General features: G+C 47.9%; 1 protein-coding gene across 1 annotated transcript in view; it reads right to left on the bottom strand.

Annotated features, from left to right (window-relative positions):
- Nucleotides 1–469: 469 nt before the first annotated feature.
- SLCO3A1 (solute carrier organic anion transporter family member 3A1) overlaps nucleotides 470–14257 on the bottom strand; it is a 241679-nt gene continuing 227891 nt past the window's right edge. Inside the window, exons 10-11 of the mRNA XM_034668896.1 lie at nucleotides 9617–9859; nucleotides 470–1153 (exon numbers count right to left, since the gene is read on the bottom strand). Of these exons, the coding sequence (XP_034524787.1) occupies nucleotides 1071–1153; nucleotides 9617–9859 (326 nt within the window). The 3' untranslated portion in view covers nucleotides 470–1070. The remainder of the gene's footprint in view (nucleotides 1154–9616; nucleotides 9860–14257) is intronic.

Below are 14257 nucleotides of genomic sequence, written 5' to 3'. Positions count from 1 at the left end.
CAGAAAGGAAAACCAGACAGTGACAGTGCAGGACCAGAAAATGTAGCAACAGGAGCTGCATCAGGGCTGTGGAGCACCTCATTCCAGCCAGAGTTGGGGTGGCAATGAATAATTTCCATTTACCAAGCCGTCGTTCTGTGCTGGAGCTTGCTGCCTCCACATGTGACCTTGTTTACATCTTATCACAACTGTATAAAGCAGATGTCAGTATTCCAATTAAAAAATGAAAAAATCGAGGCTCGGCGGAGTCTGCTCACTTGCTCGATGCCACATCAGAATCAAGCACTGGGGTGAGGATTTGAAGCCAGGAACTATTTTGGCTCCAAAGCCCATGCTCTTTTGAATGCCTCAAAGCCCCCAAATATAGGACATCTACAGCCAGAAACACGCCCCCGAAGAATCTTTTAAGATCATTCTACCCCAAAACACAAGAGAAAAAGATAATAGAGATTACAGCATGAGACAGAGAAAGAATTAAAATAGTGCTTTTAATATAATTTTCGGCAAATGTACAGTATGTACTTTACATCACATATTTCTAAACTGGTCATCTGGAAAATATAAGCTGCAAAAATACAGAATACCACACTCAAAATCTATTGAGTATGTGCTTTTTTATCCCGTCCCTTCTGTGAAACAGGGTCATTTTTACCAACCACCCAACCCCCACCCCATTGTAATCCAGCCTCCTGCTTTTGGAAGAGCTGCTGGAGCCCTCTGTCAGAGAAGCATTCCGGAGAGGGGGGTTTCTAAAGCGTGTCAGCAGGACATCCCCACAGGAGCCAAGGGAGGGATGGGCCAAAGGGAATTTGCACACCTGGTCAACATTACTCTTTAGCAACCCGGGAAAGTTGCCTATTGCAAGGGTTTGGAGGACTCCTGACCACAGACACCTCCTAGATCCTTATCACAGGCCTGTGCCTGGGGCCTCAAAGGATCACACACAGGCCGGATAATCCACACAGGGACCCTTGGGTTCTTGGGCAGGGCAGAGCACGCTAAGTCAGGCCTGCGAGGTCTGTGGATAGTGGCGGGCTGTTCTCTGGAAGAGGAGGATGAGGGCCAGGCCCTCAGCTTCTCACAAAGGAGTCTTCTGAAGGTGAGTGTGACTCGGGGCAGGTTTTCTCAGTCTCAATGTCTTGGTACTCTGTGCCTAAAAAGGGAGGAGGAAGAAGAGCCAAGAGGAAAAAGAGATCGGTCTTTTCTGGTTTTCCTACTATTTTTTTTTTTAAAGGCTTATATAATACCATCAGGCCTTTCCAGCGGAATGGACAAGAGCAGAAGTCATGCAAGGAAATACTGGGTTCTGCTCCATGTAACCCCAAGAAGCCAGATTTCGAGCCCAGAGACCTTTGTGAAGCCCACATCTTTCTGAGAAGCATATTTATCTATGTATCTATACCAACATTCAACTAGATGTTTCTTCTATGGGAATGCATTAGCTTGTCCTCATCTTACAGAAATCACCAGTGACAGGCCTTGTGTTCTGGGACTCCAAGTGTCACTGCAATCCCTGTTGAAGATGTGGCTGAGCACTAAAGAACACCCGCCTGTGTCATGATGTCATGCTTTCTCTCTCCTCCAGCATCCTGGACACTTTGCTTTCTGTTCAGCCACAGGCTGCACCCCACGCTGAATCAAACAATCTCCTCACTGGAGCAGGGTTTTGAAGCCTATGCCACACTCCCAAAATAGATGCTGTGGCTGCATTTCAAAGGCATTAAAACCCCAGCTAGTCCCTGGGATGATTTACAAGCTGCGTAAGTCTCCTTGAGTGTGACGTGCGACCCTGCTATTCAGTGATAGGCACAGTGGGGCCATAAGAGTCCCTGCTCATTTACTTGCCCTCTTTAGATTAGGACCCGGTGGTAGAAAAGGTGACAGTGGGGAAATGTCACTCTTTTCCTCAGGATTTTGCAGCTGAGATCTGGCTTCTAGAAGGCAGCCCATGTGTTCGGAGCAGTTTGGAGCATCCTTCCTCAGCTTTCATGAGGACCAAGTTCTTGTGGTCTTGGCAGGGTGGGGGAAGCGGGGGTCCACTGAAAGCCTGGGGAACGGGGAATTGGAGAGGGTAGGGCAGAAGCAAGAGGTGGAGCTGGTTCTTGTGCAGAGAATGAATAAGATGGAGGACGATGAGCGGACAGAACACTTCTCTATCCATGTGGCTGAGGTGGAGGAATGAACAAAGAGTGTGCTTAAAGGTCTCTAATGTTTAATTATTAAGGTAAAAAAGTTTTATTCATTTTAGATGCCCGTGCCTCTAGGCAAAATTTTGCAGAGGTCTCACCTCCGGCTCTTGGCTCATTTCTCTATGGAATATAGAGTTCTGTGGGGGGTTTCCTGAGAGTAGATGCCCGGCTGGCCTCATCGGAGCTCCCTAAGATGCAGAGCTGTGTTGTCGCGTTGGTGGAGATGTGGTATAGTAGAAAGAGCACTGGTTCAGGAGTCAGACAGACCTGGCAGGGGCTCCCGGTAGACTTTCTAACTAGCTGTGTGACCTTGCGAGCCTTGGGTTTATCGAACCTTAGTTTCCTGATCTGTGAAAGTGGAAAAAATTAGACTTACCTTTACCTGGTGTAAAGCTGCGGGGGGCGTTAGCTGGGACCGTGCCTTATGACACCTGACATGTGGGCAGTGGGCTTTTACATGGGAGCTCCCCAGCCCCTTCCTCCTTTGAGGTGCTGGACTAATCTATGTGTTAGTTGGGTTCCTTCTGTAATGCAACTTCCTACATTGCGTACTTCCGATTCATCTTATGTCCTTAGATTATAAAATGGAACAGTTTTGACAAAGCATACCACCGTTGAGAGCTATCTTCTATTAAGTTAGCATGAATTTAAGAAAAACATTATTTTGGGGGATTTAATGGCAAAATGGCAACCTACAGAATGTTAAATCTCCAGGAAATTTACCATTCCATTTGTTCATAGCAGAAGAACACAATCACTTTACCTTATGGAAAAATATTCAGAATTTATGCAGATCATCAACTACTGATTGTTGGCCTGAGTCATTAATGCAAAAATAGAAACATCTAGAAAGTCTGTTCCTAAAAGCCTGGTATCTGATAATAGAGTAAGACCTATCCAACCAGTGACGAGCGTCTGAAGGGCCTGGGCCAGAGCCAGAATCCCGAGGTTGATGCTGAGGACCGTGGCGGTGCCTGGTGGGAAAGGTGTCTGGGATGTCCCCACTGGAGCTAATGACCAGCACTGAGGAATGCCTCCCTGGCGTGTCAGAATGTATTAGAGTGGAGGAGTCTCCCGTTTCCTGTTACCTGTCCGCTTCTGGTAGAATACCCCATAGAAATTGATCACTGGGCTTTATGGTTAAGATGAGGAACAACACAGGAAGAACAGAAGTCCCCAGAAGATAGCTGTCATGGCATCCTGGTGGTTATATTAGGGGGCACGTGAGAGTGGGTAGTACCCACAGTCCGTGTGAGCTGGAGTCTTCCTGATGAGGCAGTCTGTATGGGTGAAGAGGGGTGTCTCACATCTTGCTCAGTAGGCAGGGGGTACCCATAAACCTAAGATCATGGGCTTTGGATCCACAAACTTGGGTTTGAATCCCAACTCCGCTTCATGGCCTTAAGCTGATTCTGGAAGCCTTCCCTGCCTCATTTTCCTCTGTCGTACCCTGATGCTAATAACCGTTCCTGCCTCTCATTGGGATTAAATGAACTAATACGTATAAGAAGCTGGTTGGTAAAGGTTAGCTACTATTATTATTAGTTATTATTAGTGTTTACCAATTATTCCACCTGGTGAATTAGCTTCACAGTGCCAACATTTTGTGTTGGTGGGAAGGGATGTGAAATACTACTTGGATTCACCTTTTTTTTTTTTTTTTAAACTCATTCCTCTATTTCCTCCTCCCATTCCCCTTTCATCGCATAAGAAAACAGGACAATTACCGTGGAAGAACTATGGAGTATCAGAGTTGGAAGGGGCTGTAGCTCAAATTCCCCTAGAGAGAGAGATTATGTTGCCTTCAACTGTAAACCCTGCCAGTCATGGGGTACTAACCTCATTCCTGGAAAATGGGATACCTGCATTAGATTCCTGTGGGCAGTAACACCAGGGCTGACGGACACCTGGCTGCAGGACCCACTTGGCCCATGTTACAGCAGCCTCGGCTGCTAGAGCCCCCCTTCCCCCAAACATGCTGTGCTGCTTCAGACCTCGGCACACTACTGCCCTCGGTCACTGTCTTTGTAAATAAAGCTTTATTGGAACACGGCCCATGCGTTTGTTTACACGTGAGCTGCTCTTATGTGACGACAGAGTTGAATGATTGGGACAGATGCCATATGACCCTCAAAGCCTTAAAATGTTTACCACCTAGGCCTTTACATAAAGTTTGTCAACTTGTTCTGGTGGTCCTCTCAGGAGAGGCGACCTCCTGCCCCATCTCTCTGGCAGACATGCCCTGCTCTTTAGTTCTTGGTTCTAGACCACCCCTCCCTCCCTCCCTCCCTCCCTCTCTCTCTGAAACCTTCCTGATTCTCGATGCCAGGAGGCCGAACTTCCCACCACCACGAATCAGCCCTCCTTGGGCGCAGTCAGAAGCAGGATTACTATTCTATCACTTTTGTTTGTGTTCAGGTCTGTCTGGCTCATGGAACTGTGAGCTCTTAGAGAAGGGAACCATGTCTTTTCCATCTTTGTAGCTGGTCCAGGCCTGGCATACTGCCAGAGTCTTAATAAAGGAATGAATGAATAAATACATGTTTAGAAATTATGACGCTCATACAGTCTATCCTCGGATGACACTAGCCCTGCAAAGGGAAATCATGCTATCGTGGGGATGGTCTCTGAGAGGCAGGAGTTCTCTCCCTGTCCCCAGAGCAGTCACAGATCTCTGAGGTACAGGAAATTCTTCGCTTTTCCGAATTTCCCATTTTAGGCCTCTTAACTCCTGTCCTTCCTGCCACGATGACCACGCACTCTGCGATCACCTACAAATGTGAGGAAGGGGGGGCTGTGGGTGGGTGGCTGTGGGCAGGCAGGGTCGTTTCCACGTGTTACCCTGGGCAATAGGTCCCGTAAGAGGCATCTGAAAAAAAAAATCTTGCATATTCTATTGGTCAGGAATCCTTCCGTTTTATGAATTTATTCATGAGCAACTATAATCCCCCAGGGCAACGGGGTCTGAAGGCTATCATTTAGGGCCAGTTGCTCCAAGAGATTAGGTCCTCGCACCTGTTCAGAACTCCAGAATGCGGACTGAGTTGGAAGTGATGGTATAATGACCAAGGAGGAAGGGCAGAGGGAGGAAGGTAAGGATGGTGTTGATGTTCCACACTCATTTTCCAGGCTGAACTTAATTTTTTCACCAGCACCTTCTCTTGGAAAACGTGGCCCCTCTTACATATTTGACCTGTATTCTAACGTAAAGGGAAACACAGCTCATGACTGAGAGGAGGCTGAGGGAGAGAGGGCAGCAGCATGAGCTCAGCAATCAAGCCCCTACTGTGTGTCTGGAACTTTCTCCTGAGCCATCGAAATGGGCAGATAAGAATAGCACAAGACAGCAAATTTTCTCTGCGGGGCTGAGAAACTGCTGGCCTGGTTTTCTCCCTTCATCTAAACCAAACCAAGCTGGATACACAAACAACGCTGGGCTGGAACTCCACCAAACCGTAAGGGAAGTTTATCCTGTGCCCCTTCTCCCTCTGCTCTTGACTGTGTGATTTCTCCACACTGACCCTTATTGCTTAACGCTGCCGAGGAGCACTTACAGTACAGGTCTGGCAGGCTGACTGGGTGGAAAACCAGCCTTGCAGGCTCATGGAAGGCAACAACTACTTTTCCTCAGAGGGTTTCTCTGTGAACGTGTGTGTGTGTGTGTGTATAATTTTTTCCCTCCATTTCACATGTTCCTCAGTGAATGGCCTGCTCTAGAAGTGAGAAAGATAATCCATTAGCAACCATGGTCGACTCTTTTTCCAGAGAAAATGCCTCCGGGGTGGTACGGTGGTCATTCCCAGGGACTGGCCGGTTGCCCCCATATGGAATGTTTCTGCAGGTCACCTTAGAGGAACCCTCTTGCTCCTTCATTGGCTGTGAGGAAAGCCTCCGAGCTGTGGTGTTTGGGAGTGGCAGCCCTAGGTCATCTCTGAAGACGGGGAAGTGGATTAAATCAGGATTTAAATGTAGAGACTCCACTTGAAAAATGTATAGGCCTAACTTAAAAAAAAAAAATCATCTCTAGAGGAAGCTATTGTACTGTAAGGTGGTGAGAAAGAAGCGATTTTTATGGAGAAGCACACTCCTTCCTGCTTGGAAGACGTTAACAAGTCTGTCAAAGGATTCCTTAGAAGCTCTTGGCTTCTCCTTATTATTTTGCCTGCTAAGCACTCCTAGCAGACTCCTTAGGGGGGACGGAGAGAGAAGGCCTCTCTTGCTCCTTCTTTAGCTGTGACGAAGGCCCACATGCTGTGGCCTTCTGGAGTGGCAATGTCCCCAGGGTGCCCTGACGCTTCCCAGCCTTCCTCTGGGGAGGCGTGAAGGAGGGGGCAAGACTGCTGGCCTTCCTCGACAGCGCCCAGCAAACTCCACCTCCCAGAGAGACATCTGCTTTTACAAAATGTGTTTACTTCATATGCAGGAATAATATCGGTCAAAAAACTTCTTGCTCTACATGTCGGAATTACAAAAATCTGTCACAAGTTGCAGCAAAGAGAGACTTTTTCATCCATCTCTGGGCATGTTTGACCGGGATGGTGGAGGGGTTTGGAGCAGGATAGAGAGAAGCTCGGTGTTCACCTTCTAGGCTTATTCTAGCCCTTACATTGTTGTTTTCTGTAAGTCCAATGGAGCTCTTGCCAGGAAATCTTTTCATTCAAAATACCACCCAAAACCAAACAAATAACCAAGGAGCTGGACCTAACACCGTACGTACAATGGTTCTTTGTAGCACAAAAGGAAAACTAACCCCAGACTAGGTTTTCGGTTCTGTAGTAGGAGAGACATTAAAACTCTAAAAGGTGACACACCGCACTTTGCAGCCATCTTGCAATGGGGGCCAGCTGGGCTCATACCCAGCTGTTGACACAACTGAGCCCTGGAGGTGTTTTCCTTTTTCATCTCAACATCTCATTCATCCTAAAATCTTAGGGGAAAAGAAAAATCCAAAATGCAAAGAGTTTTCAAGAAATATTTTTTTCTTTTTAAAGCAAATGGCCCCATGAGAACACGAGGTCAGCAGGGCTCACTGTGGGTGTATGGAGTTTGGAGAGCTACGCAGAGTGCAGTGACCTATTAGCAACACATTCCCAAACAAAACTCACCCCAAACCTGTACAGAACGGTTTTAAGGCCTTAGGAGCGACAGAGCATACGTATTTCATGAATTGGAGAACAATCCCGCCTCTTACTAGTAACATACTGATGAGCGTCCCCGTGTTCACGGACAAGGACAGGCTAAAAGTAAACACACAGAAGGGTGGTTTTGGAAGCATCCTGTCCCAGGCAGCTGACCACGGTGGCCCCGCACCACGACACCAGCTTCTCTTTGAGTCGTCCTTGCTTGGTGGGGCTTTCTCTAGTTTCGGGCTGTCGCTCAAACTGCCCCATTAACAGTGTGTGTGAGAAATTCGGCACAACGGCCTGTTCTTCTCCCCACTCTTTTCATTCCTGATTCTTTTGTTGCCCTCCAGGGGAACTGCACGTCTGTGTCTCAGGTGAAAAGGCAAACCAACCAACAACCCTTGAGCTCTATCTCGGGGCCATGAGTGGCCTGGACCGAGGGCGCTGAGGAAACACGAAAGGAATGTTTACAGGGCCACGTGTGTGCATGTGCGGGCTCTCCCATACGCTCTGCGCCCTTACAGGAATGGCCTTATGAGGCTGAGGCTGCTGACTCCAAGAGCTTCTCCCACGATTCTCCTTCCAAACAGTGAGGTTTGCCTGCTAGCTGCTGGAGGGTTAGCCACTCTCAAAACACAGACCAAGGCCTCTCTGTTCACGACCGACCCTAAACACAGTGACATTTTAATGCATCGGACATGTGGTGGCTTCCGTGACCCTGTGGGTCTATTCACCACCACAGACCCCACAAACTGCTTGACAGCTCATGCTAGGGAACCATCCCTTCTCTTGCCTATCTCCAGAAGCACAGCACCCATCCACACAACCCACATCTAAGTGTGTCTCCTCCACGGGCTGAAAAGAACGCCTCTCGGAATGTGAAGCATGAATATAAAAGGGCTTCCCATGACAGTGATCACTGAATCATGGGGAATAAAGCCAGAAGGCGAATTTGCAATTCATCACATTATCCCCTGTTGTCTCAAATGTGATTCTTTTAAGGGCAGGCTGCATAGACACTCTTTCTCAAGCATTTTTTTTTCCCTTCTCGTAGCACATGGTATATTCTTGTTTTCGCAGAATATCCGAATGAGGATAAAACGATAAAAAAAAAATTACAATAGATTAATTGCATCCCTTGAATCACATTATATTTTTGGTGCATTAAAAAAAGGAGGAAAGGAAAAAGCAACCAGCATAATAAACTCAGCCTAGAGAGCTGTGTTAGTGGTTGAAGGGTTAACACGGATTTTAGAAGTGGTTAAAAATAGTATTAGAGGATTATACATACAACAGTTTGAAATTCATATGCGTTGCGTTTTTTTTTTTCTTTAAAAATGGCAAAATGTTTGGCAAATGTAAGCAAATGACTTGGACTGTGTGGGTTTCACCGGCTCTGAGCGAAGTCAGTCATAGCCAGGTGAGGCCCGCTGCTTCCTGAGGTCACTCTGCGGGGCTGGGGGGTGCTGCAGGGAGGAGGGGAGGTGCTGGCTCCCCCACGCCTGGCTCCCCCCTTGGGCCCTCAGTCTTGCACATGGACATGGAGCTGGTGAGAGGTGCCAATTACAGACTCCAGCACGGATCACCCATGAGCATCGCTGAGAGAACTCTGGGGCCTTGAACCACATGCAGACTGGGTGAGTCGTCTACACAGGGACCCATCTCGCAAAAGTTAGAGGAAGGGGCACCCGCTCCTCCAACTTGCACACTCCCCACCCTCGCGTGGAGGGGGCACGGGGTGTGTGTCCCTAGTGCTTATCCTGGCAATGTTGTCAACTTGGGATGTTTAGTAGACTTTTAAAAAAATTTGTTTTGTATGTGTGTGTATATCCGGAAATGTCCATCCTCCAAGCTGGCCACCATTGTTCCCTGAATTTGGCAGTGCCTGTTGCTTGCAGCTGTCGGCATCCCGAAAAAGCATGAGGTGCCTTCAAAGAGTAGATTCTGGGCCCCAGCAGGTCGGACGTCAGACACACGATCCCATGCTCTCCTTATTCTGAATCCTGTCTGGCTCTGATTTTGAGAAAGAGGACAAAGGTCGTGTTGTGTGTACGTGGTGTGTGTGTGTGTCTGTGTGTCTCTGTACTGAGTTTTTTTTGAAACTTTTTTTTTTTATAGGAAAAATGACCCTTTGATTACTAATACAGAGTTCAACCTCCTTTCGTCACTATAAAACAGACTCCATGTTTTCACACCACTCATGATCTTCAAGGTTATAGATAAATTTTGTCCTATGGGTCTGGCTTGCGGGCACAGGGTCCCTCCCCAGATTGTCTAGGGTCAGAGTAGAGGCAAAGAACTCACTGGTGCTCAGCCCGCCCTCGTGGTTTTTGATGTAGCGTTTATAGTTTTTCCTCAGGCATTGCCACGTGGTTGTGTAGAGGACAAAGGCGGAGGACTTCAGCACGATGGCAATGGTGACGTACAGGTGTCTGTAGGCCACGTTGTCGTACAGGACGCAGGCGCCTTGCTCCCCGCAGAACGTGCTCCAGAACAGGCAGGTGGAGTCGATGCCGGCCCCGAAGATGAGTGGAGGGGGGATGAAGCCTGCGGGAGGGGAAACAACACGTCACGGTCGCGTTCGGGCCCCTCCCCGTCCACACGCGGGCACCGTGCTCTCCTTACAGGACCCCGCCGGGAGAGCGGGTCCCACTGGGTGGCTCCATGGCACGGTGCCGGAAAGACTGGAGTCCCAACCCCAGCTCTGTTCAAACCTGTGCATGGTTTTTAAGCCCCCTGGGCCTTTGTTTTCTCATCTGCAAAATGGGGATCATATCGCTCCTGCTGCGACTGCTTGGAAGACTGACCCAGTGAACCCGTGAAAAGCATGTAGATACGGGTGCGTGGAACACCGCAAACAAAATGAATGACAGCTGCTATGATTCTCAGCTGCTGAGAGCCTGAGAGAAGGAAAAGCTGGTCTTCCCTGAAGGGACGCTTCCTGGTGTCGAAGCATCGGAACCTCCTAGAGGGAAATGCGAGGAGGGATTGTACTCTGTATCGCGTTCCCGCACGGCCCTTCTGAGGCTGTGTGTGTGAGTAGAGGGAGCTGGGACCAGAGGTTGAACGTCAGTACGCTTTACCTTGTGTCGATATACACACACGTGGGCCAATGCACATGCATGCACAAAAACACATGTAACATGCATGCATACAGGTGTACGCATGTATCATTTAAGATGAAAAATACCTGCATCCATGCTAACAACTTCCCTTCCCCCAGACGTTACCACGGCATTGAATCCTTTTCATTCTGAGCTGGAAACTGGTTTTAAAACAATAGACGATGTCAGGTGCTTTCAACCAGTGATCAAAAGTGGCCGAGGGGATAAAAACTAGTCTCCTTAGTTCACATCTATTTCTGTCCCTTGTCCAAGTTCAAAGGTTATCAGTCCTGGCTGCACATTTAAAATCATCCTCGGTGTTCCATCCGAGAACAATGAAATTAGAATGTTTGGTGTGTGGCTGGGTCATCAGCATTGTGAAAGCATCCCCTGATGAGGGGCACAGCATTTCATCTGTACTGTGGGAAATCAATGGATGGCTCATTAATACAAATTAATTGCTTCACAAAAAAAAAAGGATCCCCAAGGCCAGAATGCGGTGCCATTCATATCCAGGGAGAGACCTCAAAAGCAGAACATGATCACTGGAAGCAGACTGCGATCCGGACTGTTCTTTCCAGGGCCAGCCCCGGAGTGTCAGAGTTTCGCTTTTTATCAAGGAAGGTCCCTCAGAGAATCTGATGTGATGAGATACAGAACCTTAGTCCAGGAAAATACAGCTACCCGCAAAATGACACCCGTGTTTCAGGGGCTTCGTGGACCCCTGAAGTCCATTCACAGTCCCCAGAATTAGAACACCCATGTTATGTAGGCTGTGTCCCTTCCTTTCTGAGGTGCCCTCCAAGGGCAGCCAGGCAGGCGAAAGGCTTGAGGGAAATAGCACTTCCTTGGTTTTAATGACAGGCCCCGAATGGGTGTGAGGGGGGCTGCACTACCCCATCAGGGCTAACGAGGCACCTCAGCCCTTAGCCTAGCCTTAGCACTCCCCAGCTCGGCCCCTCGTGAGCCTGGAAAGAAACCCCAGAGGAGGAATTTTAGTTGAAACCTCACTAAACTGCACAAGCAGCTTGATTCCATAGGGTAACCTCCAAGCTCAAACTCCTGCACGATCTGCTCCCTCTTTGCAACTTCGAGGTCAGCTTGGGCCCGCCGAAGGGGAAGTCCTCATCCCAGCATTCTCCGCCCCAAAGGCCGCCCAAGTGTCTGAGGCCTTCCTCGCCAACCACGGGGCATTCTCTCAGCCCCTCCAACAAATGTCTTTCTTCGTGTAACTGAACATGAGCCCATTGGGTAACGGTCCTGACAACCCCATAAGAGAAACTAAGTCACACTCCACATTATTTAGGTAAAGAAATGGCGATCCGGAGCCGCTTTAAATGGATAGATTGGGAAAAATGAGACAAATCTGGCTGTTCCTATGACCCGATGGGATCGTTTGAATCCACTCACCGATTTCTCTGGATATTACGAGTTTGTGATAGCCCCCAAGGGCAGCTCCCTCCTCTTTCTTCTCTCTTGAGGTCACTTTGTCCTAGCTCACCCATCACCAGGCAATGAGGTGTTAAGACTCCGACACCTTTGACAACAGCTCTTCCATGGAAAGGGACAGACAGCACAGGGGCCCCTTGCTCCCCGGTGCCCAGGGGCTGGAAAAGTTGCAGGCAAATCCACACTGGGCCAATCAGGTCTTATTTTGAGCACATTGGAGGAAATTTGCAATATAAAGGAGTCATTCTTTACTGCTTGCTTGGACCAAAATAGCCCTCTAAAATGCCAACATGTAACTCCTTCACGTATCTGTATCTGTGCGAGGGTTTTAAAAATATTGTGTTATCGTTAAAGTAGGGCATCTTTCCTTGTGCTAACCGTGTCAATTTTATCCTGCCTACTGTCAAGCTCCATTACCAAATGCAGCCCTGCAAGGAGTCAGAAAAAGCCTTCAAACAGAAATTAGAAAGCTAAGTGCCCAGAAAAGTTTTTCGTATTTTGGAGAGCCTTTGTGAGAGAGAAGAACGAACCTTTAACTGGAGTCAAAAGCCTTGCGGGGAGTCGCTTTATCACCTGGTGCCTCAGTTTCTTGATCTTTAAAATGGAGCTAATACCACCCCCCTGGCCAGGTCAAGGTAAGCACTGGTACAAATGCGGTGTTATGGACAGGTCTGGTCCTTCCACATGGCCAGAGCTCTTGTTACCTGATTCATGTTATACGGGGGACTTGGGGTAACTGTTTAGAATAAATTCTTGGTTTAATACTTGAGATATAACCTTTATGAGGTTCCTTTGAGATTTTTGAAAAAAAGAATATTGGTCTTTTCCACCTAATTCATCTTCTCCTTTATAGTGACTTAAAATTCGTCCCCAAAGGGGAGCTCTGGCTATCAGGTGTGCAGAGAATACCAGGGAGGAAGAACTGACTGGATCTCTTTCAAATTAGAGGTCATTCTAGCACTCACCTGGAGGGAGTTCCCCTGATGGCTAATTCTCACATGCGGCCACTCAGCATTCTGTTTATCACTCAGGTGGACCATATAAATGCTTGGGCCGTCCCTTCGAGCTACTGCCTCCCCAGATACCAATGGGAGACGCCTTTACGATGGTAGAAGTTAATGAAGGGAAACCTCATTAAAATGGTAAAAGGGGAGCCGTACAACTAGAAGGTCTGTCCATTAGAGACCCCAACAAGGAAAGATGTACATTGCATCTCCTACAAGAAATGGACCACCCTGGCAACTCAGCCAGTGAGAACCTGTCATCACCCTGAACTCTTGCTTTTCTCCAATGGACTTTCATTCAGCACCCCTCCTGAGGTCCTCTTCCATAAGGTAACCTCTGTCTCCTTTGTTTAGGATAGGACTTGCCTATGGTTTTGCTGTAGCTTACATGCCCCGAACTGCAATTCTGTTATTCTTGAATAAACCCCCACTTCCCTGTTGTTTTTTTGTTTTGCTGGTAAAATAATGGGCTTTTATTTCTGAGGTTCACATTATGAAGTGATCAGAGTGGGACCCAGAGAAGAGCTGTGCGAACTCCGTGAGCAAACCGGTTTTGGTGCCCAGAGCCAAGCGAGCTGCTTTCCTGCTGACAGAGTTTGAAGGTAAGTTTTCTCCTGGATTTCAAGCTCCACTCTGTGTTTTGAGCTCTCCAGACTTTATTCAGGGATCTGTTTTAAGGCTTTGTTCTTTCTGAGAGTACTCATTTGGCTTTTGGTAGGATTCCTTTTGGAATCAGGTCGCTCCTGTCGAAAAACTGTGTTTAGGACATTTTTGTTTCTCTAGAGAATAAACCTCTAAAAAAATGGGGTCCCAGCCCTCAAAATGCTTTAGAGGGTGCCCTCCCCCTTCTGGGACCCCAGCTGGTTTTATGTTTAAAAGCTGCAGTCCCTCTCCATGCGCCTTTCTAACTAAATGGGCCAACTTAACCAAAAGTCATTTGGAACTTTAGTGGGGAAACTTCCATCTTCCTAAACTCTTCTCAAAACTGGATTGGACAGGCCTGGATCTAAAATTGTCCACGGAATGGGATGCCTATATTGACTGGTATTTTGAAGCTTCCAAACGTTATCAGGAATCTAAAATTTATACTAGCCGAGGCAAACAAAAAAGGGCGGCTGAGGCCACTCTTCCCCTTCCCTGTTCTGTCTCAGGATATATGGCAGCTTCCTGGCTCAGGTCCAGCCTCTGGCGCCATTTTCCTCTATTTGCTCTGCACCCCCTCTATACTCCTGCAGGCTAATCCTTTCTCTCAACTTCTCTTTCCCTCTGAATGAACTTCTCCCTCCTCTCCCAGACCTATTTAAAATCTGCCCCTTTCAAGTTTAGTCTCGGAGGATCCAAAAAGCCCCCCATTTCTTATGTTCCCTGGAATAAGGCCAAATTGTGAG

This window comes from Ailuropoda melanoleuca, chromosome 9 (assembly GCF_002007445.2).
Source record: "Ailuropoda melanoleuca isolate Jingjing chromosome 9, ASM200744v2, whole genome shotgun sequence".
NCBI lineage: Eukaryota > Metazoa > Chordata > Mammalia > Carnivora > Ursidae > Ailuropoda > Ailuropoda melanoleuca.
Note: the sequence above shows the minus strand (reverse complement) of the source record. Positions and strands in the feature narration are given on the sequence as shown.